The sequence below is a fragment of the Rattus norvegicus genome, chromosome 10 (assembly GCF_036323735.1).
Source record: "Rattus norvegicus strain BN/NHsdMcwi chromosome 10, GRCr8, whole genome shotgun sequence".
Lineage (NCBI taxonomy): Eukaryota > Metazoa > Chordata > Mammalia > Rodentia > Muridae > Rattus > Rattus norvegicus.
The window spans coordinates 30,972,907-30,999,175 of record NC_086028.1 but is presented as its reverse complement, the minus strand read 5'-3'; the positions used below and the strand labels follow the sequence as shown (position 1 = coordinate 30,999,175).

Below are 26,269 nucleotides of genomic sequence, written 5' to 3'. Positions count from 1 at the left end.
TGAATTACTCAAGTGCAAATAAGAATCATAGTAAACTAACACACCTCTCTCTCTCTCTCTCTCTCTCTCTCTCTCTCTCTCTCTCTCTCTCTCAACAAATATTTATGGTGCCAGGCACTGGGCTGATAGTCCTTGTAGAATACAATGAGCCACGTACTGGGCAGACAATGGCTGGGAACAAAGACAGGATCTGGTCCTCCGCTTTGTTTCTCAGGCCCTTCCTGAAGATACCCAGCGTCCAACATCTGGAGGCAACAAAGGAGCCTCTATAAAAAGTATCATACCCATTCTTTGGCAATAATGGTGGTGGATGAAATATACAAGACCTTACATTTCAAAAAACATAATCTGCCCGAGAACGGTCATCCATTAATTTGTCTAACGCTTCCTTGAAGCTATTTTCAGCCTTTCCTGCTCGAGGATGAAATGAGTCCATGAATTTTTTTTTTCTTCGCTTTTAGGGTAAAATGTTCCCTACTTTTATTGTCTTGCGATTTCTCTGTATGTTCCCTTACTAAGCCCAAGCTGGCGACATGTCTGGATGACTCTATAGTCACTTAAGGAATTCTGGGCGTTTCTCGTCTGTTTATCTTTCCAGATTCCAAGGCCACAATTGTCTGAAGTTGTTCCTGACACTTCTCTCCCCAGCTTTAATCCTGCTCCTATCTGTTGCCCAATAAACCACAGGCCATTTGGCCCCTAAGAGATCACAGAAACCAGTCCTTCAAAGTGGGCACAGCAGCGTATCCGTGCAATCAATCCTGGCACTGGGAAGGCGAAGCGAAGCAACAGAGTCTCTCAAGTTAGAGGCCAGAGTGGGGGAGCATAGCAAGATCCTGCTGAAAAAGAGTGTTAGCCCTTCCCCACAGCTCTGCTCCTCTTTATTCCCACTAAAACTCATTTATAAATGAGGAAGCACAAGTAAAATGGAAAGTCACACAACACATTACTGTCACGCAACTACCGTATCTCCCTTCTGAGAACATCCTGAATGCGAGTTCTCTCTGTGGACCATGTTCCAACTGCCTTCACTTTTGCTACTGTTCTGGACCAAGGAATCTGTAAGATATTTTGAGCTATATAACCTACTCCTAGCTCCCTATCTTGCTTCTTATTTAAAAAAAAAAAAAAAAAGGAGTTGGGGATTTAGCTCAGTGGTAGAGCGCTTGCCTAGGAAGCGCAAGGCCCTGGGTTCGGTCCCCAGCTCCGAAAAAAAGAACCAAAAAAAAAAAAAAAAAAAATGCCTGGATACCGTGACACACAGTGTAATCTTTAAATCTCCGAAATGGAGGCAGGTAGGTAAAGATTTACATACAGGTCAGCCTAAGCTACAATGGAGACTACCTCAAAAGAGAGCTGGGTACACCACATGTTGGCGCCCTGGAATATGCCTGTAAGCCTAGATCCAGGAGACGGAGACACGAGTTCAGAGAACCTGCCTCAGAAAACAAAAAAGACAGAAAAATAAACAAGACAAAAATTCCAAGCAAGAGCTATGACAAAAATCACACATTTGCACTTAACCTGTGCATTTTTAAAAGATTGTGTTTGTGTGTACATGAGTGTTTTGCCTGCATATATTATATATACATATATAACATATTATATGTATATATTAGCACCATATGCATGCCAGGTGCCCTCAGAGGTATCTCCTGGAACTAGAGTTACAGATGGTTGTGAACCATCATCTGGGTGCTTGGACCTGAACCCCAATTCTATCAAGAACAGCAAGTTCTCTAAACTCCTAAACCATCTCTCCAGCCCCAATTCAATTCGGTATTACTGTGAATTTTCATTTCCTTAACTAAAAGGGCTTGGGAATGGGTCTACAAGTTCGTCATAGAGTGAAAGAAAGTCCCTGCTAAGATATTCCAAGTTGACACAGCGAGAGGGTAGGGCCAGAAGCAGAAACAGAAGTGGTGGCGATGCGTGGGTGGCTCCAGGCCCCAAGAAGGGAACTGTCACTCCTGCTTCTCCAACAAGGAGCTTGGGCATCTTACCTTTCCTCCCCTGGGGCTTTCTGAAGTCCTCCACTGAGGTATTATGAGTTCATGTTGTAGTGGAGGGCTGTCTTCTTTGCTTCCTCCTGCCAACACAAGACAACATAACCATAAGAATCCCTGACCTCCACATCTCCCGCACTCAGGAGCAGGCATATTGTTCAAAAGTCCAAGTGGTGCTCCAAATCACTTGGAGGCAGCCATTGCTTCCAGGTAGGTGCTCCTCCCACTGGTCTCAGCAGACCTGCTGGGCGCCATTGTGCCTTGGTGACAAAGTGATAAAGGTTAGGCAAACAAGGTCTGAATCCCTGCCAAGAGTCAGGAAATAAGCAGACATTCTCAGGTGATACTTAGCTGCCCTGGAAAAAAAAAAAAAGTAATAATAAGATTGGGCCACAGGATAAAGGGAAGTTAGCAGGCTTCCTGTTTTAAACAGGATGGCCCAAATGGGTGATGTTGAAGACCTGAGGAGCCAGAGGAAGCCAGTTGTGCAAAACTCTGGGGAAGAGCACAGAGTGACAACTGCAGACACGGGCCTGAAGGAGAACTAGTCTACAAAGGCCGGGGACATTGGTAAATATGCTATGCAAGGATGGGCAGTCTGTTAAGTCAGGATGTTGGTAGGAGATGCACTAAGTGAGATGGCTGTGGTTGTAATAACACAAAGGTATGAGGAGGGTCTGGATCTCATTACGAACGGATCTGGAAGGTTCTGGTGTCTTTAGAAAAAAAGATCACAAGAGCGGTATGATCTGTATTAGTTTTGTTTTTGTTTTGAAAGGTGACTCTGCCTGCTGGGAGAATGGGGGAAGGGGACAGGGACAGAGGAGAAGCAGGGAGGCAGGCAGCAAGGCTGGAGACGCACCAGAGCCCCGGTGAGAGATGACAGTGGCTCTAACTTGGATAGCATCATGGAGGGTAATGAAGTGGTGAGGCAGGCCAGGGATAAGCAGTAGGTTGAGCTGGGTTTGTGACTAAAGAGCTTTAATTTTCCCTTTGGAGTTGACAGTCACCTCCCTGGGAGGTCTTTCAGGGCCACAGGTAGGAGTAAAGGTGGCATCGACTCCCAACCGACCAACCATTAGCATTAACTTGGCCTTCCCAGTATTGACTTCAAATATGTATTTCACTACTTTGGCTCCAAACCTTCTCACTTCCAATCTTCTCTTCTCTTCCCTTGGAGGTAGGCAGAGAATTCCCAAGAAAAGAGGCCAAAACCACAGAAGAGCCATGTTCAAGGATGGGAAGCCTCAACACTACCTACAGATCATCTTTTAAAAATTGAGAATTTCCTGGTCCCTAAGCAGACTAAGTCTCTGAAACAGGATAAATCTGAAGACTCCCAGAGATGTCACCAAGGACCCCGGTGTTCCGGTTCTTGTAACTCACCCGGCCCCATCCATCGCATGAGGAATATGAAAGATGGCTGAGCTTTTGTGGCACACATCTGTAACCCCAGCAAGACGACTAGAGTTCCGGGGCCATCTTGGCTATATAGGAAGTTCTCAGACAGCATCTGGCTACATAGAATCCTGGCCCAGAGAACCATTAAACTAAAAAGGAGCCGGGCAGCACTCAGTAGAGGCAGGCAGATCTCTGAGTTCAAGGCCAGTCTGGTCTACAGACCTAGTTCCTGGACAGCCAAAGATACACTAAAAAAAAAAGAACAAAAACACCAACACCACCACCAACAACAACAACAAAACCCAAAACCCTGTCTTTAAAAAAAAAAAAAAAGTAGCTAGAGTGGTTGGATTACCATTGACTAAATTCCTTTTCAAAAATGTGATTAGAAAAAATCTCATTGGTTTGGTTTCATTTACACTGGTACAAATCAGAAGGGACAGATACATTTACATGTCTATCCAAGACATTCTGAGTTCCTAACCGTATGCTGCTGTGCCCGGGGCTTCATGTTCAGGGGAGAACAAGTCAGACATACAGTCCTCTGTACAGACTGATGAGTCTGTACTCTTGAACAGAAGGCCCTGTACGGTGTATTGGAGAATGACTAAATGTCTCGGGGTGGTGAAGAGCACTGAGAGCAGTCTCAAGTCTTGACAAACAGTACCAATTAAGAACACGACACTGCTGAAGAAGGGTCGCTCACAACTTGGAAATACGGCCAGACGCACATGGAATCATGCTTTCAGCATCAGAGCCTGAGCACCGTTTAACAAAGGGATGGGTGACTTGGCTAAGAGAATGTTATCTCTGGCTCTCCTATTAGCTTTTGGTGGGAAGGCCTTGTAGTCCATGGAGTTTAACATTAACTGTAGACCTATGACAAAGATTCCAGTGACTTCAGGATAGGAGAGAGATAACCAACAATTGCTTGATTCTGTCTCACCGGAAAGGACTTCGCTGAGCCAATCCCTTTATCCCCAGAGGTCTGCTAATGCTTTTGACTGGCGTTAGCGGCCGCTTTGGCCACCTCATAAATGAAGAAAGATCTTTGTCACATTTGTATAAGAGCCTGGAGTTTAACTTTGGGGATATTATTTCTGTGGCCCTTTGGTAGAACCTTTAGAGCCATGTAAAAAAAATCATAGTTTGGGGAAAATGTCATGCTTTGGGAAGTACCTTTTAAAGTGTGTGTGTGTGTGTGTGTGTGTGTGTGTGTGTGTGTGTGTGGTATGTTTCCAGATTCATCAGTATATAATCATAGAAAGGCAGGAAGAGGGAAAGCAAAGTATTAATAGCAACTGCTCATTTGGGGATCATGGGTCACTTTACAACTCATAGATTTTTATTTCTTCCCAGGTCTGCAGTGACTCTGCCTCACTGACTGTTCTTAAGGCCCCGGGATTCAGTGAAGTTTACTTTCCTTGTCTTCCTTCAGTGCAAGTGTTAGGTTGGAAAATCAAACTTGAACAGGACCTGGCTCCCTCTTCCTCAAGGAACCCCATGCCCAACAAAAGAACCTACTCCTTTCTGTGAAACCCAGTTTCCCTTTAGAGACAAGAGCGTTGAAAGAAGGCTTCGTCTGCTGGCTGGAGGACCAGTTCTTGCAGGGATGGGGCGGGGGCTGCAGCCTGCCCAGCCCGTACATACCAGGGTGTCTCTAGCTTGATTTAAAAAACGCTGACGGGGGGCTGGGGATTTAGCTCAGTGGTAGAGCGCTTACCTAGGAAGCACAAGGCCCTGGGTTCGGTCCCCAGCTCCGAAAAAAAGAACCAAAAAAAAAAAAAAAAAAAAACGCTGACGGTTGGTACAGCAAGCACCCCTCTGGAGTCAGCCCAGCTCTCCAGCCACTGCAGGGCTAAGGCTTAGTAAGCTCTCCCCGGTCAAAATGACAGAAGCCAGGCATTGCCCCTCCGGGACCGTCCCTTCCGCGAAATCCTATGAGAGCCTCTGAGGGATGCGGCCCGGGAAGGAGTGGTGTCTGGGAAAACAGTTGTGAGAAACAGACATTATCCAGCGTCCAAACTGGAAGCGCGGAGCCAATCCCATTTTCTTCACATATGGGGAAACTGAGACCAAGAGGAGGTGGGCGATGGGTGAGGTGGAAAGAAAGCTCCTGTTTCCAGTATCCGGAGATCTTCGTTGTGGGGCATACCTAAACACATCTGGTTTTTCGTTAGTGAACTTCACCTTACGAACTGCATAATGGGTGCGCATCGCCCTTTATGGTCTTTTAGTTGGGTCGCTGCCAACGCAGGGATGCTAACTGTACTTCAGAGATAACCAGTAAACCTCCCTACCCTATTGGAAGCTTTTGATTTTCTATCCCACTGGTATGCATTTGACCCCCAGCAAGAGTCAGGGAGCGGCTCCCTTACCCATTCTGCATAGGATGCTTGGGGTGCTCCTCTGGGGATGCTCTGGGGTTGCTAGAGCAGCGGGCGCAAAATAGCGATGAGAGAGGCGGAGCGGAGATGAGCAACCATGAGAAAACAGCAAAGACCGGGAAAGCAGCGGAAAGAGAAGCCCAAAGTAGGAAAACAGGAGGAGATGGAGAAAGGAAGGCAAGCAAAGAGAGACACAAAGCCTTCTGATTGCTCAGTGAGCGCACCAGCTCCACGACCTCCCGTGGCTCACCACATGAGAACAAAGCCTGGGCTCTTAGGCTTAGGGGTGGCGGTGCTCATGCCCCGGGGAGTGGCGGAGAGCTCAGGGATAGCGGTCATTGAGATTCTGGCCTGCAAGAGCGACTCTCAGACACCCCCAGTCATCACCACCACCCCAAATCATCCCCCGACCCCTCTGTGCGCTACCACTTACTTGTGGTCCATTCCGGTTCGCATGCCGCCAGCGGCCACTGTAGCTGCAGAGCGAGAGCCAGCAAGCAGAACCGGGCGACGCCCGCGCGCCCGGGCATGATAGCAATGGCCCTCTCACTGTCCGCAATCACACATCCCCTGCCATTGCCTGCCCCCGGCCTAGCGGCGGCGGCGGTTTTCAAGCAAACGCTGGCCTAAAAGCCACCCAGCCCACAGCCCAGACGCTCCGCCCCTAGCCCCTCAGGGCTCAGCCTGGAGAGGGAGGAGTGGAGGCGCCACGCGGAGGAGGGGGGTGGTGGTAGCTGGAGGGACAGCAGGGGAGGAGCGAGCGAAGCCCCCTGGGAGCATCGCTGACTCAGGTGAAGGGCACCCAGGGGGAAGAGATGGTCCGAATTTCTGAAATAATTCATCATTTTGGAGACCTGGAAGATTACAGGGCTGGGATTGAAAGTGTTAAATCCAGACACACACACCCCCCCCCCCCAACCAACATCACTGAGGCTAGTTTACTTTATCCTACTTTATGCTAAGCTCTTTGGGTGACTCTTTCTAGCGCTGCCTTCCAGGACTGACTACTCTTGTAGGCAGGCTCTGAAAGAGTTAATTCCAAGGCACTGAAATAAGTGCTAAAAGAAGTTGTTTTCTTATCAGGACTCCAATCTGGGCCTTTAGTCCATTCCTTCTGACAGGGGGGAGGGGTGGGAGGCGGTGTGGTTGTGGATCCGGCATCCCAGAGGACAGGGCTTCTGTACTCCAGGAGAGCAGAAACCAAACACCAAGCCCAAGAAACAGCCTAGACACAATTACGGAGAAGGGAAGCCTTGGGCTGTGTGGTGGGGACGAAGAGGGGGCAGAAGAGAGCAGAATTTGGGATGGAATTGATGAAACCCACAAGTAATGACTATCACTAAGAAAATTACAGTAGCAGACACTTAGGACTTGCTTTTATTGACACTCTCTGCGTTCTAAGGCCTCTGATACCTGATCTTGTAATGAGTCGCTGTGGACTGGAAATGTATCTCTGCTGGTAGAATGTTTGCCATGCACTCATGAAGCCCCGGATTCTATCCCCAGCACCTCATAATTCCAGGAGTGTGGTGCACCACTGTGATCGCAGCACTTAGGGGGGCGGAGGCCTGAGGATCAAGAGTTCGAGGTTATTCTTTGCTATGTGGTAAATTTGAGGCCAATCCGGACCGCTTGACACAGTGTAGAAGAACAATGATAATTAGGCTGGTCTTCTGGAGGGGGTAGGTATTAGCATTATCTCTGATATCTCCCCTCTGGGGAAGGGAATCGAACCTGCACAAAGTTAAGTCCCTAACGTCTGGGTTTCGATATTACAAAGTCCGGTGCAACATGCCTCAGTTGATGAGCGATGAACAGAAGAGGAGATAACCAGAAGTAATCTGTATAGAATTGGTTAGCTCACTTTCAAGGGGGAGGTTCTAGAAGACTAGTCTGGCACTTACTCTTGTCAGTTCCTTTCCCCACCCCCCACCCCACATCCTGAACCTCTCTGGGCAAAGCTAGGTAGCATAACCAAAGATGGCAGGCCGGTAACTCTCAAAAAGAATGCCTGGGTGAGTCTGCAAGGATTTCACTGGGGGAGGGAGATCAAACCATTCTGACCACTGGTGTGGACAGGAACTGTGTGAGTTCTCTCCATCTGCTGCGATGGAGAAGCAGATAGTGGCTTAGAGAGTTGCCTTGTCACCCGGGGCCGCAAGTGGTGTGACTGGTCTGAGGCATTAGAGTCATCTGTCTGTCCTGGAAAGCTGGCGTGTCAAGTCCTACGTGTCACCAGGTCAGATTCTGATAAACGTCTGTTTGTTTGTAAACAACTGTGTCTTCACCTGGCCCTGGCCGTGGGAGTAGAGAGAGCAAGCTCTGGTGTCTTCTGAGGAAACCCATGCTATATGTGAGCCAATACTCCTGGGCTCATTAAACCTTATTATCTCTCTGTGGGTACCATTTCCACATACAACTGGGGCTTGGGTTCCGACATACAAATGAGGGGAGTGATTTTGCTCATCGAATACTATCTCCTCATTCTTCAGAGATCGTGTTTTCACATGCAAAAATGCAAAAAAAAAAAAAATTCACCAATGTCTTCCAATGGCCCTCAAAGCCAGCTCGTACTAGCATAGATTGAAAGTCCAAAATCCCATCTGAACAGCGTCTGAATTAGGAATGTCTGAGAGAGGAGTGGCTTGCCCTCAGGCAAAACTATTCCTCAGTCCTAGGAGCTTGACGAGGTATGAGCATCCTAAGGATGGCATTTCTTTTTGTTGTTTTTCCTTCTTTTTTTTCAAGGTAGGCTTTCTCTCTTGTTTGACTATCCCAGAATTCGCCCTGTAGCCCAGGCTGGCCTCAAACTCAGAGATCGACCTGCCTCTGCCTCCCGAGTGCTGCTGGGATTAAAGATGTGCACTACAAAGGAGGGTATTTCAAAGAGAGTAATAAAAAAAGAAAAAATGGAATGCAGGTACCAAGGAGTCCAGCTTTAGCCAAGCCAAATGTCTTATCTGGCCTCCAGGTGACCTGGCATGGCAGCGTCATCCTTCAACCCCACAGCTCTCTGTCAGAGCCAGAATATAGGAGCAAAAGGAGGAGAGGACCCTGCATCCTAAAAAAAAAAAAAAAAAAAAAAAAAATGCCCTCAGTTTGTGGTAGGAGTGGAAGTCCTGGTGAACTGTGGAAGGTCGCTGGGTCCTTGTTTCCTACTCTTCAAGGAGAAGCAGGTAGCTGACAGTCACTTATTCCCTGACTGTACTCCTAGGATCCCTTCTGTATCCTCAGCTTCTGCTGAACTGGCTAATGGAGACAGATGAATGGCCTCTCAAGTTCTCTCTACTATTTGCAAACGAATAGGTCGAGAATGAGCCAAATCAACAGGGTGAGGTTCCCTTGCAATTCCTCTCTTTTGTCTCTTTCTGGCATTTAAATGAGCAACACCCAGAAATCTGGATGCTTCTGCTAGGCATCTCCACAGCCTAGGGCAGACCTGCTGTGGGTGGGACACAGGAAGTGTCCCCACCTAAGGTCCCAGTGTAGGAAGGTTTGCCCCCCCCCCCCCCCCCCCCCGGCTGCTGGCACCATCCAGAGATGATCACTTCTTGAGGTTGCTGGCTTCTTCAGTGGGTTCATCTTTCTGAATGGACCATTGGGAGGTCCATTTGGCTTAGAGGAAGTAAGCTCCTGGGGTTCTGCCTTTGAAGACTATCTTCTCCACCCGGACCCTTCTTTGCTTTCTGGGGGTAGGGAGGCCATACTCTGAGTTCCCCTCCACACTCCCTTCATAATTCTGTCTTGCTATAGACCTCAGTGCCAGGAAGCCGAGTGACCATGGAAAGAAACCATGAGCCCAAATAATTCTCTCCTCCTAGGTGTTTATCTCAGGTCTTTGTCATGGCGACACGAGGCTAACACGGGTATCCAAGTTTGTTTGCGGCTTCTGCTTGGCACAGAACAGTGGAGCATAGTTCATAATGTGGTTCTGACTGCCAACACTGGTTCCTAAGATCTCCCCAGAGTCACTTTGGTTTTTATTTGATGGATGGATGGATGGATGGACAGACAGACGGATGGAAACAGTCAAGGTTGGCTTTGAACTTGTGGACATCCTATAATACTGGGATCACAGGCATGAGTTATCAACTCATCTTGAATCACCATTAATGTTCATATTTCTATCTCTTATGTTCACGATAAAATAAGTACTTCCTGGAACTAAGACATTTTCGATTCATTGGGTTTTTTTTCCTGACTCAGTCCTTGCTAGAATCACCTAATTTCTGCCTTTCTGCACTCTTCAGGGGACGCTTGGTTCTTTATAAACACACTCCTCACAGCTCTGGAAGCACCCACCCATTTCTCAGCTCCTGAGTCGCCATCGTTCCGGGACACTCAGTTTACCAGCACCTAAATCTGCATTTTGGTAAGCGTGCTATGCTAAAATAACTGATCAGTGCCTTGTGTCACACAATTTACTGTGTCTATTAAGGTGCCTTCGGGGCTAGTTTCTGGTTAGACTTCTCCAGCCTGCAGATGGCTACCATTTTGTTTTGTTTTTGTTTTTTCCAATATTCTGCATTTATGCCCCATTTCCCCACGTGCACAGGGAGGAGGGTTGTAGGAGGGGTGGGAGTGAGGGGAACTCTGATGTCCCTCTTCTTACAAGAAGATGAGTCTTGTCATACATTGAGAAAATTCCATTTGCTGGCACTGGATTTGCTGTGTATTTAAGGACCGTGTACCCTTAGATACCTAGAGCAGAAGGGGCCCAGCCAGGTGGATTAGCAGGTGAAGGTGTTGACCTCCAAGGTTGATGACCTGAGTTTGATAGCCAGGATCCACAGGGTAAAGGGAGAAAACTGACTCTGTTATGTTGTCCTAAACACACACACACACACACACACACACACACACACACACACACACACACGGTGGGGGAAGAGAGAAGAAGAATTTCTTAAGAATTAAAAATTGAGGGCTGGAGAGATGGCTCAGCGGTTAAGAGTACCCGACTGCTCTTCCAGAGGTCCTGAGTTCAATTCCCAGCAACCACATGGTGGCTCACAACCATCTGTAAAGAGATCCGATGCCCTCTTCTGGTGTGTCTGAAGACAGCTACAGTGTACTTATATATAATAAATGAATAAATCTAAAAAAAAAAATTAAAAATTGAGAGTAGAAGCCTATGAGGAATTGACGAAGCAGGCAGGTTCTTTTTTTTCCGGAGCTGGGGACCGAACACAGGGCCTTGCACTTCCTAGGTAAGCGCTCTACCACTGAGCTAAATCCCCAGCCCTAGCAGGCAGGTTCTTATAGTAACATGATACCAAGTTCCCAGGATCTTAGTATGTATTTGAAGACTAAAGCCAAGCACAGCATGGGGCCTCTTTTTCTCTTCTTTTGCAACATGTAAGACAGTTTTCAATGCAAAACATTGGACGCAGCATAAACTGTAGAATTTGAGTCACAAGGCAGACCTCAGAGTTTCCTGGAGAAACTTTCCCTGTAGTTTCTGAGGTGCTGTTATGAACGATTCAGCAAAAAAAAAAACAAAAACAAAAAAAAAAACTTCTTTCCTTTACTGTTACCATCAAGCCTGGGAACATGATGGCTGCTGCTTAGAAAAAGAAAACAAAATGAATTGAAAAAAAGAGTGAACGAAAATGTGGGGAAGTGCATAGTGTTCCTAGAAAGGCAAACTTTTTCCTCCCCCTGAAGCAGGGTCTCATTATCCCAAGCTGGCCTCAAACATACTAAGTAGCTGAAAATGGCCTTAAACTTCTGCCCCGCAACCCTCTACCTCCAAAGTGCGCTGGTACTACTGTACCAGGAAGGACTTCACGTATGCTGGTCCAGCACTCTACCAACTAAACTCCATCCCCAGAAAACTTCTTAAACAAACAGAACAACTGAAAAAAAAATAGTATAATAAGAGGGTAGAAAAGTGTCTCAGTGGGTATAAGTCCTTGCTGTGTGAGCACAAAGACCTGAGTTCAAATCCCTGGACAGGAGATCTGGAAAGACAGTAGGTGGCTAAGAACAAGTGCTGTTCTTCAATCTGTGAGCTCCACAGTCTGTAGTTCCAGTTCCAGGGCATCTGACGCCCCCTTCTGGCCGCCGTAAGAACCTGAGCGTTCTTGCCATTTTTCTCATACAAACACATAGATACATAAAAATGAATCTTCAAAAGAAGGAAGGAAGGAAGGAAGGAAGGAAGGAAGGAAGGAAGGAAGGAAGGAAGGAAGGAAAAAGCATAGTGCCTGGGTTGGGAAGAGTGTGGAGACAGATACATCCCCAAATGTCACTGGTCAGCCAGCATAGTTGCAGTTCAGTGAGAAACCCTGTCTTAAAAGAATAGAAGGGGTTGGGGATTTAGCTCAGTGGTAGAGCGCTTGCCTAGCAAGCGGAAGGCCCTGGGTTCGGTCCCCAGCTCCGGGAAAAAAAAAGAAAAAGAAAAAGAAAAAAAGAAGAGTGCTCGCTTTGGCAGCACATACACTAAAATTGGAACGATACAGAGAAGATTAGCATGGCCCCTGTGCAAGGATGACACACAAATTCGAGAAGCATTCCATATTTTTACAAAACCAAATTTACACAATATCTTTCTACAAACCCAGCACTACAAAGGAAAATAAATGGTAAAGCCCAACATAAGGAGGCAAGCTACACCTAGAAAAAGAAATAAACTAATTGTCTTGGCAACAAAACAAAGAGAAGAAAAGCACACAAACATAATCTGACATCCAAGTATGAATATAACAGGAAGCAATAATCATTATTCCTTAATATCTCTCAACATCAATGGTCTCAACTCCACAATAAAAAGACATAGATTAACAAACTGGATACGCAATGAGGACCCTGCATTCTGCTGCCTACAGGAAACACACCTCAGAGACAAAGACAGACACTACCTCAGAGTGAAAGGCTGGAAAACAGCTTTCCAAGCAAATGGTCTGAAGAAGCAAGCTGGAGTAGCCATTCTAATATCGAATAAAGTCAATTTTCAACTAAAAGTCATCAAAAAAGATAAGGAAGGACACTTCATATTCATCAAAGGAAAAATCCACCAAGATGAACTCTCAATCCTAAATATCTATGCCCCAAATACAAGGGCACCTACATATGTAAAAGAAACCTTACTAAAGCTCAAAACACACATTGCACCTCACACAATAATAGTGGGAGATTTCAACACACCACTCTCATCAATGGACAGATCATGGAAACAGAAATTAAACAGTGATGTCGACAGACTAAGAGAAGTCATGAGCCAAATGGTCTTAACGGATATTTATAGAACATTCTATCCTAAAGCAAAAGGATATACCTTCTTCTCAGCTCCTCATGGTACTTTCTCCAAAATTGACCATATAATTGGTCATAAAACAGACCTCAACAGATGCAGAAAGATAGAAATAATCCCATGCGTCCTATCAGACCACCACGGCCTAAAGCTGGTCTTCAATAACAATAAGGGAAGAATGCCCACATATACGTGGAAATTGAACAATGCTCTACTCAATGATAACCTGGTCAAGGAAGAAATAAAGAAAGAAATTAAAGACTTCTTAGAATTTAATGAAAATGAAGGTACAACATACCCAAACTTATGGGACACAGTGAAAGCTGTGCTAAGAGGAAAACTCATAGCTCTGAGTGCCTGCAGAAAGAAACAGGAGAGAGCATATATCAGCAGCTTGACTGCACACCTAAAAGCTCTAGAACAAAAAGAAGCAAATACACACAGGAGGAGTAGAAGGCAGGAAATAATCAAACTCAGAGCTGAAACCAAACAAGTAGAAACAAAAAGGACTATACAAAGAATCAACAGAACCAAAAGGTGGTTCTTTGAGAAAATCAACAAGATAGAAAAACCCTTAGCCAGACCAACAAGAGGACACAGAGAGTGTGTCCAAATTAACAAAATCAGAAATGAAAAGGGAGACATAACTACAGAATCAGAGGAAATTCAAAAAATCATCAGATCCTACTACAAAAGTCTATATTCAACAAAACTTGAAAATCTGCAGGAAACGGACAATTTCCTAGACAGATACCAGGTACCGAAGTCAAATCAGGAACAGATAAACCAGTTAAACAACCCCATAACTCCTAAGGAAATAGAAGCAGTCATTAAAGGTCTCCCAACCCAAAAGAGCCCAGGTCCAGACGGGTTTAGTGCAGAATTCTATCAAACCTTCATAGAAGACCTCATACCAATATTATCCAAACTATTCCACAAAATTGAAGCAGATGGAGCACTACCGAATTCCTTCTATGAAGCCACAATTACTCTTATACCTAAACCACACAAAGACAAAACAAAGAAAGAGAACTTCAGACCAATTTCCCCTATGAATATCGCCACAAAAATACTCAATAAAATTTTGGCAAACCGAATCCAAGAGCACATCAAAACAATCATACACCATGATCAAGTAGGCTTCATCCCAGGCATGCAGGGATGGTTTAATATACGGAAAACCATCAACGTGATCCATTATATAAACAAACTGAAAGAACAAAACCACATGATCATTTCATTAGATGCTGAGAAAGCATTTGACAAAATTCAACACCCCTTCATGATAAAAGTCCTGGAAAGAATAGGAATTCAAGACCCATACCTAAACATAGTAAAAGCCATATACAGCAAACCAGTAGCTAACATTAAACTAAATGGAGAGAAACTTGAAACAGTCCCACTAAAATCAGGGACTAGACAAGGCTCCCCACTCTCTCCCTACTTATTCAATATAGTTCTTGAAGTTCTAGCCAGAGCAATCGACAACAAAAGGAGATCAAAGGGATACAGATTGGAAAAGAAAGAAGTCAAAATATCACTATTTGCAGATGATATGATAGTATATTTAAGTGATCCCAAAAGTTCCACCAGAGAACTAATAAACCTGATAAACACCTTCAGCAAAGTGGCTGAGTATAAAATTAACTCAAATAAATCAGTAGCCTTCCTCTACACAAAAGAGAAACAAGCCGAGAAAGAAATTAGGGAAACGAAACCCTTCATAATAGTCCCAAATAATATAAAATACCTCGGTGTGATTTTAACCAAGCAAGTAAAAGATCTGTATAAGAACTTCAAGCCTCTGAAGAAAGAAATTGAAGAAGACCTCAGAAGATGGAAAGATCTCCCATGCTCATGGATTGGCAGGATTAATATAGTAAAAATGGCCATTTTACCAAAATTTTACAGATTCAATGGAATCCCCAACAAAATACCAATCTAATTTTTCAGAGAGTTAGACAGAACAATTTCCAAATTCATCTGGAATAACAAAAAACCCAGGATAGCTAAAACTATCCTCAACAATAAAAGACTTCTGGGGGAATCACTATCCCTGAACTCAAGCAGTATTACAGAGCAATAGTGATAAAAACTGCATGGTATTGGTACAGAGACAGACAGATAGACCAGTGGAATAGAATTGAAGACCCAGAAATGAACCCACACACTTATGGGCACTTGATTTTTGACAAAGGAGCCAAAACTATCCAATGGAAAAAAGATAGCATTTTCAGCAAATGGTGCTGGTTCAACTGGAGGTCAGCATGTAGAAGAATGCAGATCGATCCATTCTTATCACCCTGTACAAAGCTTAAGTCCAAGTAGATCAAGGACCTCCACATCAAACCAGATACACTCAAACTAATAGAAGAAAAGGTGGGGAAGCATCTCAAACACATGGGCACTGGAGAAAATTTCCTGAACAAAACACCAATGGCTTATGCTCTAAGATCAATAATCGACAAATGGGATCTCAGAAAACTGCAAAGCTTCTATAAGGCAAAGGACACTGGTTAGGACAAAACAGCCACCAACAGATTGGGAAAAGATCTTTACCAATCCTACAACAGATAGAGGGCTTATATCCAAAATATACAAAGAACTCAAGAAGTTAGACTGCAGGGAGACAAATAACCCTATTAAAAAATGGGGTTCAGAGCTAAACAAAGAATTCACAGCTGAGGAATGCCGAATGGCTAAAGAAATGTTGAACATCTTTAGTCATAAGGGAAATGCAAATCAAAACAACCCTGAGATTTCACCTCACACCAGTGAGAATGGCTAAGATCAAAAATTCAGGTGTCAGCAAATGCTGGCGAGGATGTGGAGAAAGAGGAACACTCCTCCATTGTTGGTGGGGTTGCAGACTGGTACAACCATTCTGGAAATCAGTCTGGAAGTTCCTCAGAAAATTGGACATTGAACTACCTGAGGACCTAGCTATACCTCTCTTGGGCATATATATACCCAAGAGATGCCCCAACATATAACAAAGACACGTGCTCCACTATGTTCATAGCAGCCTTATTTATAATAGCCAGAAGTTGGAAAGAACCCAGATGCCCTTCAACAGAGGAATGGATACAGAAAATGTGGTACATCTACACAATGGGATATTACTCAGCTATCAAAAACAATGACTTTATGAAATTCATAGGCAAATGGACGGAACTGGAAAATATCATCCTGAGTGAGGTAACCCAATCACAGAAAAACACACATGGTATGCACTCATTGTTAAGTGGCTATTAGCCCAAATGCTTGAATTAACTTAAATGTACAGAACACGTGAAACTCAAGAAGGATGACCAAAATGTGAATGCTTCACTCCTTCTTTAAAAGGGGAACAAGAATACCCTTGGGAGGAAATAGGGAGGCAAAGTTTAGAACAGAGGCTGAAGGAACACCCATTCAGAGCCTGCCCCACATGTGACCCATACATATACAGCCACCAAACTAGATGAGATGGATGAAGCAAAGAAGTGCAGGCCGAGAGGAGCCGGATGTAGATCTCTCCTGAGAGACACACCCAGAATACAGCAAATACATAGGTGAATGCCAGCAGCAAACCACTGAACTGAGGACGAGACCCCCGTTGAAGGAATCAGAGAAAGGACTGGAAGAGCTTAAAGGGGCTCGAGACCCCACAGGAACAACAATGCCAACCAACCAGAGCTTCCAGGGACTAAGCCACTATCCAAATACTATACATGGACTGACCCTGGGCTCCAACCTCATAGGTAGCAATGAATAGCCTAGTAAGAGCACCAGTGGAAGGGGATACCCTTGGTCCTGCCAAGACTGAACCCCCAGTGAACGTGATTGTTGGGGGGAGGGTGGTAATGGGGGGAGGATGGGGAGGGGAAGCCCATATAGAAGGGGAGGGGGGTTATGGGGAGGTTGGTCCGGAAACCAGGAAGGGGAATAACAATCCAAATGTAAATAAGAAATACTCAAGTTAATAAAGAAAAAAAAAAGAATAGAAGAAGAGAGTTGACGCCTCCCTCCTCTGGAGTATACAGGGGCATATGCACACATGCAAGCACACAGATACCACAACATACATAAACAGATAAATAAAACAATAGTACCCCAAACGCCATACGCATCCATCTTGTACAGATATCTATTGTCCATAAAAAAAAAAAAGGTTTGAACTATAATAGTTCAAATAAAAAAACTAAATTGAAAAGTAGCTCATAGGAGAGAAAGGGCAATGGTTAGTGTACAAGCCCAGAGCCAGAGGTGTGTCTTTTAGAGCTACCCTGTGCCACCCTGACACAGGGGCACGTTGACTCCCAACTTCTGCCCTGGAAGGCTTGCTATTTATGTATTGCTGGGGCTGGAGAGATGGCCAGGAGGTTAAGAGTACTGACTGTTCTTTTTTTTTTTTTTTTTTTTTGGTTCTTTTTTTCGGAGCTGGGGACCAAACCCAGGGCCTTGTGCTTCCTAGGTAAGCGCTCTACCACTGAGCTAAATCCCCAGCCCCAGTACTGACTGTTCTTGCAGAGGACCTGGGTTCAGTACTCAGCACCCACCGATGGCTCGCAATCATCAGTAAGGGATCCCACACGCTCTTCTGGCCCCCAGAGACACCAGGCTTCCACAAGTGATGCACATTACAGTCATGCAGGCAAAACGCCCCACACATATAAAAAGAATACAATTTAAAAACTGGATATTCTTTATCTTAAAAAAAAAGGATATATATGCTAGTTATCAGAAACACCACTTCTCCGTGTAATCTTTGTGACACTTCATAATTATATTTCTGGGAAATGATCCTAAAAACAACAGACTCTGCAGTTCACTCAGTGATTTATGGGCTTGACACGCTCGGAGTGGGTTATTTATAATAGTGGAAATATTGGAAACAACCTAAAGATCCAACCGTGAAGGAATAGGTCATAAATTACATAATTTCCGTATGATGGATTATAATACAGCTGCTTAAAACATAGAGGGTTTATGCTCTGATGTTCAGACAGAGAAAAATGAAAGGTCCGGAATTATATCTAAGCAAAATCTTAGCTAAGCAAAAGAAAGACAGTTTTTTTGAATAAAAAAAACTGGAAAGAATTCTGCTGAGATGTTAGCAACAGTTACATCTGTGCGGTGGTAAGAGTGTGAATGCTTTGTTCTGTTGGGTTATTTTTTAAATCTCTCTTCCCCTCTCTGTCTGTCTATCTCTGTGTATGTCTGTCTGTGTCTGTGTGACTGTCTCTTTTCTTCCTCGCCACTCTCTAAATAGTGCAACTTTAGTGATTGAGGAAGAAGTAGATTATAAACATATAAAGAAACACAAGGAAAATCTATCATTTCTCTTTTTTTTTTCTTTTTGTTTCTAAGACAGGATTTCACATAGGCCAGGCTTTCCCCAAGCTCATTATATGGCTAAGGATAACATCAGACTCCTCCCCCTCCTGCCTCTATCCCTTCCCAAGTTACTCGGCATGAACAGCTTCTGTCTCCAGCAAGTTTTACACATGTCCCCTCTCTGAATGGCTGACTTTCTCATGCTGACCTTGAGAACACTGAGCTCCAGGTAGACCTGTTTCTCTCGCATTGATATAGGGCTATTATGATTCAAAGACCACATCATTATTAGAAGCCATTATGCCAAGGGTTAAGTCTCTTCTCTATAAAAGCTGCGTGGCCTTGAACGCAGCAGCCAATTTTTCTGTGTCTCTCTGCCTCATCACAGAGGAGGGTGATGTCCGTGCCTTCTTCCCGTGATTGCACCTGAATCTGAAGGACCAGGAAAAATTCAGACCCACTAGCAAACAGAGTAGAGCCAAAAACGTAGGTTAGCCAGTTCAGTGACTCTGCTCCAGGAACTAGCTGACCATAAAGTTAGATTAAAATCTTAAAGAACAACCTTGAGAAACAGAAAGCTTCCCTTTGTGATTTTTCACTGGTATTCTCCACATTTTCCAATGATGCCATCCCTCCCCCCTCGGGTTGTGGCTTCTTCCTTTAAATACCCCTTCTCCCAGCTACTCAGGGTCGAACTGCTCTACCCCTGTGTGGGATATGAGTCTCGACCCCAGTGCACTGGTTCCTATCAATAAACCTCGTGTAATTACAGCAAGGACAGTCTCTCGTGAGTTCTTGGGGGATCACGTCATCCCAAGACTTGAGTGAGGGTCTCCTGGCTCTGGGGTCTTTCAAATCGAGGTTGTGAGGTAGCACTTCTCACAGAGTAAGCAGTCCCTGGATGCTGCCTAGTACTTCCTGCACTCTGCTGCAATCTTATTCATCCCCGACTCTGATTTCATAAACAGTTTATCCGAGAGCAGTTTCTGTCCTCTTCACTAGGATCCTCAGACCCTGCATGGTGCATCCCCCTCTATCCTCAGATACCAAGCTTCGGAGTTTGGGGCTTGCCAGCCTCTCAGACAAATAGAAAGTCTGCTGACTGCTGAGGGTGACCTGAATGCTCATTCTGCACTGCATCCAAAAACCCAAATTGTTTTATTAATTAGTGCAGAAATCCAGGAAGGCCTGCCCCTCAGGTCCAACCTGGCTGGACCTCTTCCTCCACCAGCCTTCTTTCTCCATCCTCTTAGTCCTGGCTTTCCTTTATCTTTCTTTCTGAGAGACTCTTGCCCTCTGTTAATTGCACGAATGGTAAACTTACTCTTTTTTCTTCTAACCCAGCAGTTCTCAACCTGTGGGTCATGGCCTCTGTGTGACTTGACCAACCTTTTCATAGGGGTTGCCTAAGACCAGTGGAAAATGGAAAACATAGTTATTTATATCGCCATTCATACCAGTAGCAAAATTGCAGTTAATGAGGTAAAAATGAAAATAGTTTTATGGTTGAGAGTCACTACAACACAAGGAACTGTATTAAAGGGCTGTGGCGTTAAGAAGGTTGAGAATTACTGTTCTAACCCAACCTCTGGCACTTGAGAAACTTTCCTATTTCCATAGCCACACACACCACCAGCCATTTTCCCTGCAGACACAGAAGTAGGTAAAGAGGGCCTGTTGTTCCTCCTGGCTGGTTCCTTGAGAAACTCTTGGGAACTTTTCAGGGACCACTTCGAGGTAAGAAATTAGCCTTATGGATGCTCACAGCCAACCACTGAACTGAGAACGAGATCCCCAATGAAGGAGTTAGAGAAAGGACTTAAGGAGCTGAAGGGGTTTGCAACCCCACAAGGAGAACAACAATATCAACCAAACAGACCCCCCCCCCCAGAGCTCCCAGGGACTAAACCACTATCCCAAGAGTACACAGGGATGGACCTATGGCTCCGGCCTCATATGTAGCAGAGGATGGCCTTGTTGGGCATCAATGGGAGGAGAGGCCCTTGGTCCTGTCAAGGCTCTCTACCCCAGGGGATGTCAGAGCAGGGAAGTGGGAGGGAGTGGTGGGTGGGTGGGGGAGCACACTCATAGAAACGGGAAGATAGTGGGTTTCTGGAGGGGGAACCAGGAAAGGAGATAACACTTGAAATGTAAATTTAAAAAAGGAAAGAAAAAAGAAAGAGAAATTAGCCTCAGCCCATCCAAAAGTTATAGCAAGAGCAATAATAACCCTATATGCTCAAAGAGATCCCACTGGCCTGTCTCCTAAGAAAATTTAACAGCTGGGCCTCAAGTTGGATCCTGTTCTGTCCCTAATATGCTCTTGACAACCAAAACTGGTGGCCTAAATTATTGGAACCTACCATTTTGTAAGACTTTGACAAAATTCCTGCAGTGAAATTGCAAATAGTCCAGAGTTCTCCATCTCTAAACGTTCTCTAATCTCCACTAACACTACTGTTTCTAAATGTTAGGACTGGGTTTTTTTTTTAGCTCAAACTTCTAAACAGAATTTCCCAGACTTTCTCTCACTCTTCCATTGAGTGGACAAGTCCTGTCCCTGCCAAACTTTCTCAAAGGGGCTCCTACCCAGGCTGTCTCTCCACACACACTTCTCCACACACATCCATCCACCCACCACCACTGTCTTTTTTTCCCCTAGTCCCTAAGTTTGCTCTCTGAGTGCCTGGGAGATGAACAGCTGGTCCATAGATCCTGTTTTCCTTTGACACAAAAGGTCTTGTTGAGGCCTGGGGCCTCCTCCCTTCTGGGAAGCCCCTAAATCCAGCCCACAATAAGAAGACAGTTCTAGTCCATATGGTTTCTGACGTTTTTTAATTATCCAGGTGTTCTACCATTGAATCTTATCTGCGTTGTGGCACCGAATGGGAGCGGCCAAGATAAAACAGCAGCAGCCAGGATGGAGCCACTGTGCAGGATTCTGAAGACTTAGGACTCACCAAGAAGCTGCCTCTGGAGACGGGATTTGTCCTCCCACTTCAGACTCCAACCCGGTAATCTCAAAACATCTTCCAGAAACCCTATCCTGGATCAGGTTGGCCCCCTGACTCTGTGACAAAGGAAGAGGGGAGATAACACAAGAGCGCAAGAGAGGACATTACACTCCCAAGGACAGTTAATGGGTAAGCTATCTCCGACTATTATTTATCCCACAATACAGAGATGTCTGCAATAAAAACAGTTAATGGGAGGCTTACCCATGGAAAGGACAGAGAGAACCCTCTGCCTAACCAATAATTTCAATATAATAGTTTTGTCAGGGTTCCTTAAGTCAGTTTTTAGGGGAGTTGTAACAGATTTAAGAACTTTTTTGGTTAGATGATTCTGTATACTGTAGAAATACTGTCTTTGTCTGTAAGACTTAACTGAAAATTTACAAAGCCTCAGATTTTAGCAGTATACACACAGATATTGTTAATGTATTACATTATCCCACAAGCGTAGTTAGGACTCAGCTTTCTTTTGATAAGGCGGTATCACACACTATCTCTCATAAGCCAAATGTATAATTGCAGTTCACCTTGCTAAACAAAGCTGACATTAACTACGAGGTTAAAATGTTTCCACTGACTTTGTCCTAATGTTCTCCTCAAGGTGGTAATGGAGGAGAACTGATAGCTAACTTCTGATTTTACGTCTCGAACTTTTGAGCCAAATCACTGTCCTTATGTCTTGGAATAGGCAATGAATGGTGATGAAAAATTCTGTTTAACTAATTCAGACCCTAAGCCTCCAGAGGACACCACTCCCCCAACAGGAAGTAGCCAGATAGGAAATGAGAGCCCTAATCATATACAGGAAGTAGCCAGATAGGAAATGAGAGCCCTAATCATATACAGGAAGTAGCCAGATAGGAAATGAAGGCCTAAATCATATGTATGTATGTATGTATATATATATATATGTATATATGTGTGTGTATACATACATATATATGCATATATATACATACCATCTCTCTCTATATATATATATACCCTATATATACACCACACACATATATACCATATATAGATATAGATATAGACATAGACATAGACATAGACATAGACATAGACATAGACATAGACATAGATATAGATATAGATATAGATATAGATATAGATATAGATATATGGTTGGGATGGGAATAAAGGAAACCCTACCACCACAAAACCAGGGTCACAAGGTAGGGCCAAGGTTTCAGGAAATGTGCCAGCCATGAAATTCTGGAAAGCAGATAACACCTGCCACACATCCTGGAGCCCTGAGGTTGCAGGAGCAAGCCATCTGACTGACCTCCCATCTAGCAGTTCTGAAAAGCAGTTTATCCAGAGAAGTGTGTGCACAGGTATTGTATACATTATCCCACAGGTATAGTTCTCTCTCTAGTAAGGCTACCGCCACACACTACTGCCTCGCATAAGCCAGGAGTGTAACCACAGCTCACCTTACTGAAACAAAGCTCACGCTAATCATGAGGCTAAAATGTTTTCATTGACTTGTCTCAATGTTCTCCACAAGGTTGGAGAACTTTTCTCCTTTCTCTCGATCACAAACACTGTTCTCAGCTCTGTGTTCTCCTAAACACTAGGTATTAACTTCTTGGATCAATAAAAGTCTGCTTTGGCCATTTGAGAGCAAACTGAGTCTTCTACCCTTTCGTTTTCTTCCTCTTACTTATTTCTTACAATATTTATTAGAGGGTTGGGGATTTAGCTCAGTGGTAGAGCGCTTGCCTAGGAAGCGCAAGGCCCTGGGTTCGGTCCCCAGCTCCGAAAAAAAGAACCAAAAAAAAAAAAAAAAAAAAAAAACCAAAAAAACAAAAAAAACAAAAAAAACCCAATATTTATTAGAATTTTTGATCTGATTAATCTTTGATCTGACTAATTTCTATCATTGTCCTTGTCCTGTTTGTTTTCCCACTTTCAATGTCTTGTGCAATTCCGTTCATTTCATCCTATGTAATCTTATTTTGTTTCTCTTTTTTTAGTGTATTAACTAAGTTACTATTTTTTTTAATAGTTATCATAAACTTTGGTAAATGCATTCACATTTAATGTAAGTCTATTTTCAAAGAGCTCTAAACCATTTCACAAGTTCTATGAGAACCTTATAGTAAGTAATACAAGATCGGGGCTGGAAAGACGGCTAGAAGCAATGAGTGCTCTTGTAGAGGACCTGGGTTTGGTTCCCAGCATCCACATGGCAGCCAGCAACCATCTATATAACTTCAGTTCTAGGTGATCTGACACCCTCTTCTGGCCTCTCTGGGTACCATGTACGTAGGTGAACTATTTACACACATTTAGGCAATTAGAAGTCCAGAGAGAGTGAGCTAGAGGCTGTTGGACGGCTGGAGCGGAGCAATGCCTAAATCAAAGGAACTTGTTCCTTCAAGCTCTTCAGGTAGTGATTCTGACAGCGAAGTTAAAAGAAAAAGTTAGAGAGGAAAAAGCAAGTTGTCCCAGAGAAAACTGCGAAGAAGCAAAAGCCTGGTGAGACTCGTAGAGCTCTGGCGTCCTCCAAGCAGAGTTGTAACAGCAGAGATGATGACTTGTCCCAGATTGGAAAGGTAGGATCTGTCAGTGTTCGGGACTTTAAAGGAAAGCTTCTAGTTGATCTTAGAGAGTATTGGGTGGACTCAGAAGGTGAAATGAAACCGGGGAGAAAAGGTGTTTCTTTAAACATGGAGCAATGGAGCTGGCTGAAGGAACAGATCTCTGGTAGATGATGCAGTCAGAAAGCTGTAAAACCTGAGCTGGATCAAACCTGTACTGTGGTAGCTATTGTAATCTGCCTTTTTACATTGGCTTTTGTTTTCTAAATGTTGTTTTCTAAGCTGATGTATATGTGGATTGCAGAACTATTTGTAAGGCAAAGGCTTTTCTTTTTTCCTGGAGCTGGGGACCGAACCCAGGGCCTTGCGCTTGCTAGGCAAGCACTCTACCACTAAGCTAAATCCCCAACCCCAGGCTTTTCTAAAATGCGCATTATTAAAATGTTCTAAGTGAAGCTAACTGCTTTATTAAAGAGGATTGCTTTGTGTCCCCTACCTAGTGTAAAAATGTCAGATCATTACAATCTTAAAATATAAATAAATAAATATAGGCAATAATCCTCAAAAATAAAATACAATTCTTCCCATCCCTGGATTTTGTTACTCATTTCATTTTTTTATTTTAAAAACTTAATTATAAAAAATTGGCAGGTAAATAAAAACATCACACACACCACAGTCAACCATGTCTTATGAGAATTACCCATGCACTCACTCATGCACGCTCACGCATGCGTGTTTTGATAGTTTCTGAAGAGAGTTGGCTGCTGGTCTTTGTTTTCTCTTCAGGTAAGCGATCTTTTCCACACTTCCCCCTACTCGTTCCCTATCCCCCTCCCCAATATGACTTCTTTTAAGAATTTTTCCAAAAAAAAAATAAATAATAAAATAAAATAAGGAAAGAAAAGAATTTTTCCATTCCCAGTGTGGAGGCACATGTCTTTAATCCCAGCAAATGAATGTCTGAGTTTGAGGCCAGCCTTGCCTACAATGTGAGTTCCAGGATAGCCAGGGCTACACAGAGAAACCATGTCTCATAAAAACAACCCCCCCCCCACAACGAAAAATTTTTTTCCTTGCCTGATTTAATGAAATTTGAACGTTGTCATCACAGGTGTGCTTTTTGGTTTGAATTGAAATGTCCTCTCACTTGAAAGTGACAACTGTGTCTTTGTCCGTGGGGTGGATCAGACCCAGGTCTAGGGCACGCTAAGCAGGCACTCTACCGCTGAGTTACCAGCACCAGGAAGCCCCTTGATTTGAGCGTGCATCCTTCTGGGTATTCTCTGAACTTCTTGGATCTGTGCTTTAGCGACTGACATTAGTGTGGGGGATATTGTCCACTGTTATCGCTTTACATATTTCCTTAGTTCCCCCTTTCTTCCAGCACCCCTCTTAGACCTTTCATAACTGACTTGAATATTTTGTTTTTTTGTTTTGAATATTTTGTTCTTGAATATTTTGTTTCGGACTTCTTCCACTGGTCTCGGCCATTTGAGGGTGACTTTGAACGTCTCATCCTCCTGCCTCTATTTCCTGAGTTCTGAGGTTACAGGTGTGGACCACTGCACCCGGTTTATGGGGTGCTGGGAGTGGAACCCAGAGCTCTGTGCATACTGGGGTACCAACTGAACCACACCCTTTGCCCCATCTGTGACTCTCTGTCATTACATCCTGAAGCTCAGAACTTCTCTCTACAAGCACATCCTGTCTTTTAAGAAGCGTCATTCTGTGGATGTTTTCTTAACAATAACATTTCCTTTTAACTCTTGATTTCTATACTTACAGTTACATTCACTTTGTCTATCTTTTTTCCCCATTAACTCCTTTTCCCTTTAAACCCATTAGCATGGTAATAGATTTTTGAAATTCTGATATGAAAAACCCAAACCCATATCCTATTTGACTTTAGACTCTGTGTTTCCTCTTAGTATATTTTTATTTTATTTTATTTTTTCAGACTGGTCTCATGCAGCTCATACTGGCCTCAGGCCTAATGTACATAGTCAAGGATGATTTTGATCTTTATTCATCTCATGTTAGCATCATACATGTGCACCAACACGCCTGGCCTTACCGTGTAGTTTATTGAAAGGAGAACATGAAGTGCTAAATAAAAGGAACTGCAGACAGTTGGGCAGTGGTGGTATGCGCCTTTAAACCCAGCCCTCTAGAGACAGAGGCAGACTGATCTCTGTGAGTTCAAGACCAGCCTGGTCTACAGAGTGAGTTCCTGGACAGCCAGGGCTATACAGAGAAGCACTGTATTAACAAAACAAAACCAAAAAATGGGACTGCAGGAAATAGGCCTTTAGTCTTACTGTACAAAGTGCAAAGCAAA

General features: G+C 44.0%; 1 protein-coding gene, 1 long non-coding RNA gene, 1 other non-coding gene and 1 pseudogene across 6 annotated transcripts in view; 3 read left to right on the top strand and 1 right to left on the bottom strand.

The window, feature by feature from the left end:
• The window catches only part of Adam19 (ADAM metallopeptidase domain 19), a 91,743-nt gene extending 85,280 nt beyond the window's left edge, over positions 1-6,463 (bottom strand). For 2 of the 3 annotated variants that reach the window (XM_063268971.1, XM_039085916.2), the window contains exons 1-2: positions 6,228-6,463; positions 2,004-2,089 (exon numbers count right to left, since the gene is read on the bottom strand). In XM_063268971.1, coding sequence (XP_063125041.1) covers positions 2,004-2,089; positions 6,228-6,324 — 183 coding nt within the window. In that variant the 5' untranslated portion in view covers positions 6,325-6,463. The remainder of the gene's footprint in view (positions 1-2,003; positions 2,090-6,227) is intronic. The other variant, NM_001160228.1, reaches the window with a different exon arrangement.
• On the top strand, positions 2,103-5,711 carry LOC120095083 (uncharacterized). Of its 2 annotated transcripts, none has more exons than XR_005490171.2 (2): positions 2,103-2,576; positions 3,191-5,711. It is a non-coding gene; the product is annotated as an uncharacterized LOC120095083 (long non-coding RNA). The 2 variants fall into 2 exon arrangements; XR_005490172.2 differs by having other exon boundaries at positions 3,187-5,711.
• Positions 6,464-12,214: 5,751 nt separating the features above from the next.
• LOC120095500 (U6 spliceosomal RNA) lies at positions 12,215-12,321 on the top strand. The gene has a single exon (XR_005490954.1). It is a non-coding gene; the product is annotated as a U6 spliceosomal RNA (small nuclear RNA).
• Positions 12,322-23,719: 11,398 nt separating this feature from the next.
• Positions 23,720-24,241, top strand: LOC103693316 (activated RNA polymerase II transcriptional coactivator p15 pseudogene; annotated as a pseudogene).
• The last annotated feature ends 2,028 nt before the right edge of the window (positions 24,242-26,269 follow it).